Source organism: Poecilia latipinna, unplaced genomic scaffold, assembly GCF_001443285.1.
Source record: "Poecilia latipinna isolate Pla-1442-1.1 unplaced genomic scaffold, P_latipinna-1.0 Scaffold685, whole genome shotgun sequence".
NCBI lineage: Eukaryota > Metazoa > Chordata > Actinopteri > Cyprinodontiformes > Poeciliidae > Poecilia > Poecilia latipinna.
Window position 1 is genome coordinate 209,998 of NW_015113301.1, and position 3,894 is coordinate 213,891.

The 3,894-nt window shown below is 38.2% G+C and overlaps 1 protein-coding gene and 1 long non-coding RNA gene across 3 annotated transcripts in view; both read right to left on the reverse strand.

The window, feature by feature from the left end:
- LOC106954875 (uncharacterized) overlaps positions 1-1,328 on the reverse strand; it is an 11,841-nt gene extending 10,513 nt beyond the window's left edge. The window contains exon 1 of the mRNA XM_015044672.1: positions 1-1,328. Coding sequence (XP_014900158.1) covers positions 1-298 — 298 coding nt within the window. The 5' untranslated portion in view covers positions 299-1,328.
- Positions 1,329-1,795: 467 nt separating this feature from the next.
- LOC106954857 (uncharacterized) lies at positions 1,796-3,888 on the reverse strand. Of its 2 annotated transcripts, XR_001426443.1 has the most exons (5): positions 3,703-3,888; positions 3,329-3,416; positions 3,220-3,250; positions 2,010-2,685; positions 1,796-1,920 (listed from the first exon to the last, which is right to left on the reverse strand). It is a non-coding gene; the product is annotated as an uncharacterized LOC106954857 (long non-coding RNA). The 2 variants fall into 2 exon arrangements; XR_001426442.1 differs by having other exon boundaries at positions 1,796-2,685.
- Positions 3,889-3,894: the final 6 nt, after the last annotated feature.

A 3,894-nucleotide genomic window follows, 5' to 3' on the forward strand; every position in this document is an offset into this window, starting at 1 on the left:
CCTTGACTTGGGGAATAGCCTCTGCACAGCTCTGAAGAAAGTCTGCAAACTCTCTCAGTGCTAAAGGATCGTTAGCGGCTATTTTGGGCCATTTTGTAAGCTTGTTTCTAAATGCTCTTTGCACAATGAATGGGTTGCCATACCTTTCTTGCAGAACATTCCATTTGCTCTGGTATGCCTCTTCAGTGTTACGATAAAAATATCCCTCTACTGCCTTTCGAGCTTCACCTGCAATATAACTCTTTAGATACAATATTTTCTCGCATGCAGGTAAGGGTTTGTTGCCAATTAGTGTCATAAAGGATACTTTCCAGTCAACAAACTTTAGAGGGTCACCACTAAAGATAGCCGGCTCAGGTACTGGAAGTCGGTTTAAGGTAAGGGAGTTTGCTAGAGCTTCAGCTAAACTAAGTTCTCCTCGTTCTGCACCGGTGTAGTGATGCTTAAACGACGGAGCCAACGGATTTAAGGAGGGCTGTGGTACACTGACAGAGTCGTTTAGAGTGTTCTCAAAGTTGTTGCAGGATGCTAGATCACAGCTTTCAATATCATTTACAGTGCCTAAAGCTCTTACACGTGCTGCTGCTATTCTTACTTCACTTTCTGCCTTTAAATGCTGCAGTTTGATTTTTTTCCTGCTCAAGCTTTGCCTTTGTTTCCACTTCTTCTTGTTTTAACTTAGCCAGTGCTTCATTTTCCTTTAACTTCCATTCATTCTCCATTTGGTTGACTTTAGTTTGCTGTGCAAGTATTTCATGCGTAGCCTTTGCTTGTTCCATTTTAGCTGCAAATTCAGCTTCTGCTTCACGACTGCTTGAAGAATCTGTCTTTGAGTGTGCAACTGAACCGTCTGGGAATGATGTTTCAGTTTTTGTATCTCCAAACACAGAACCATAGTCATTTTTGTTTAGCATCAACCTTACTCTTTCCTTCTCAAGATGATCATTGAAGGGCTGATCAATATTTTCTTGTCGTTTAGCAATAATCTCACAAATGTCTGTGGTAAGCACAGTACAGGCATCCATTCTTTTTACTACGTTTGGAGTCATGTTTTGGTTGCGGCGAATGGGTTCATAATGTTGTTGTACAGCCGCATGCTTGTCTCTTATGTCATGACTGGCACTGTTTAAATCTACAGGTGAGCAGAAGGCCTTCAGTTTTGTTCTAATTTCTTTAGCCGACTCCTTCCAAGAATTATATGCTCTGTCAAATGCTCGTTCGTGTTTCTTTGCATCCTGTTCATGCATTTCTTTGCCCTTTTCAGTTAGGTGTCTTTCACGATTGCTGGATCTCACCTCTTGCTGTTCTAAGTTGTTGGGTTCTTCAGCAGGGTTCAACATTTTGTTCCTTTACTGTGTGTGTTTACTCTTTGTAGTGATGTCTGGACTTAAATCTGAATAAATGTTGCCTTAACTTTAAGACTATATGGGAAACAACGCTCAGATCAGACATTTAAACCATATAGGTGTACAATTTAGCATCCACACATATAACAAATGTGACTGTAAATACTGCTGATATACCACAAATTATTTAGAGGATAAGCCACCCATACAACTTAAGAAATAGCATTTACTTAATGCAAACAAACTGTAGTTTTAAGACAATAAAACCACGACTGCATTTAAGGCTTTGAACTCTTAATTACTGTGCAGGTAATTTGGTCCTTTTATCAGCAAAGTCCTTATTGAGTAAAATACCTGAACCTTTATGAATAACCGAGACAGAGTCCAATATGAAGAGTTGTGAGGAAGTGGCAATGATTCTTGACAGGAGTTGAGTCTCTCTCGGCTGGCGCAGGCCTGATATGGGACCGTCTTTCACTCAGCGACGAGTTTTCACTGTAGCAGTCCCTCAGACCCAATAAAGAAAACGGAGAGCTTCGACGGGTGCAGTAGATTTGTATTTACACCGTGAAAACTAAAAGAAAAGAAAATACATTTTGTTTAACATGAATACATAATACTAATAATAACGCTAACTAAAGCAATAAAGCTCTAAACATGAACCTCGCTCCGCTGTCCGAGGGCCGCAAAGTCCATGGCACAAAGTCCGTGCCGTGCCACCTCCAGCTTCCAGTCCGTTCTGAAGAATCAGCGCTACAGTCCAGTCGTTGAGATGAAGAACATCATCCTCTTCCTCCCGTCCGTGGGATATTTCAGCCCAAAACGCTGGCTGACAGGAGGCTAGCAACACTTCCTCTCATTCTACAGTTTTAAATGAAGGCACTAACTCAACATGAACCAAACTACAGCGCCCCTGCTGGGTACTATGGGTAACAACTTAGAATCAGCATATAAAACATGGAACGGGCATTTACACATTATTTTGCAAACATTTATATTTCAGTGTTCTACCGAAGCATTACTATTTAGTCAATAAGTACTACATTGCATTGCAGAAAAAAAGTATCAAGAAGTAATGAGTGATTTCTAAAGCACAATGAATGGTAATGTGATGGACTGCTGATGCGTCCACAGTGTATCCAGACCTCCACCTATTGGCCTTTGCAGATAGAAATAAGCTTGTTGAAACACAAACATTAATTATTGGAAAGATTAACTAGATGGATAGAAATAATAAATCCTCTTTCTGACAGAGGCTTTGAAATATTCCTGGTCTCCTTGAGGTTCATGATGCTTTAGTTTCCATCACATTGTTGACATAGGTTGGCTCTTCTGTTTCCTGTAGACAGAAAAAACAAAATGTATTTTACAGTAAATGTACTTGAGCTCAAACTGTTTCAGAGGAAATAAAGGCTGGTCTCATTATTTTCAGTCTCACTGGATTCCCAACTAAAAACTCAAAACACTATATTTGTCCTTTAATGAGATGGTAAGTTGTAGTTTTGTGGTGATCGTCTGAAATTTGGTGGTGAGTTTGATTCCAGCTTCCTTTCATCATATGTTGAAATGTCTTTTTGTAAGATTGAACCCTAAGTTACCTAATAATCCTGTGCATCAGTGTATGGATGTGTTTGAGGGAATGTAACTCACTGTAAACTCTAAGTATTTTAGAAGTTTAAGTACTATATCTATGCAGGATATTTACCATTGTGGTAAAGAAAATGAGCTGATGATAAGGACACTGCATTTTCGCCTTAACCATTTCTGAAATTGTTTGACATAAAATAAAATTATGTCGCCTGAACAATCTTGTCTAACAAATTGCCACACATCGTTTGTGTCAGGATGCAAACAATGAACTCAGTTAGTTTACCTTCTTTGGTTTCTTGGAGAATCTGAACCAGCTGAAAGAAAAAAGAAATATTGAAACACCAACATCTAACAGCAGCTGCAAAGTATCAACTCATAAAAGATAATCTCACCACTCAAAGCTGATGATGCTAATGCAGAGCAATACAATGCCCAGGATCTTCAATATATTAAGGACCAGGAATCCAGATGATCGATCATCTGGAACAAAAAAACCCACTTAGTCCTCATGAGTCCTCATAATTTGTTGCAAATAAATCAAATTGGATGTTTTTTTTTTGTTTGTTTATTGTTGTTTTTTTTTTTTTTTTTTTTTTTTTTTTTTTTTTTTTTTTTTTTTTTTTTTTTTTTTTTTTGCTTTATAAGCCAAAATCTGGACAGTAATTCTTTATAAAAAAAAATGACAAAATATGAATTCTGAAATATGATGCAAGTCATAGTATGATACTAAAGAACATGACTAGATGACTTTTAGTTAATATCTTACCTTTAATACCAACAAAACTCACAGATGATTTTTGTTGATCCAAATCATTTGTGGCCACACAGTAATACTCTTCTTCCTCAGTAGCATTTAATTTGTAAACTTGCTCCACAGACACATTAACGGCTCCATGTCTGCTGATCCAGAACCAGGTGAATCTGGGTGGAGGTTTGGCTCTGCTGGAGCAGCTCAGCT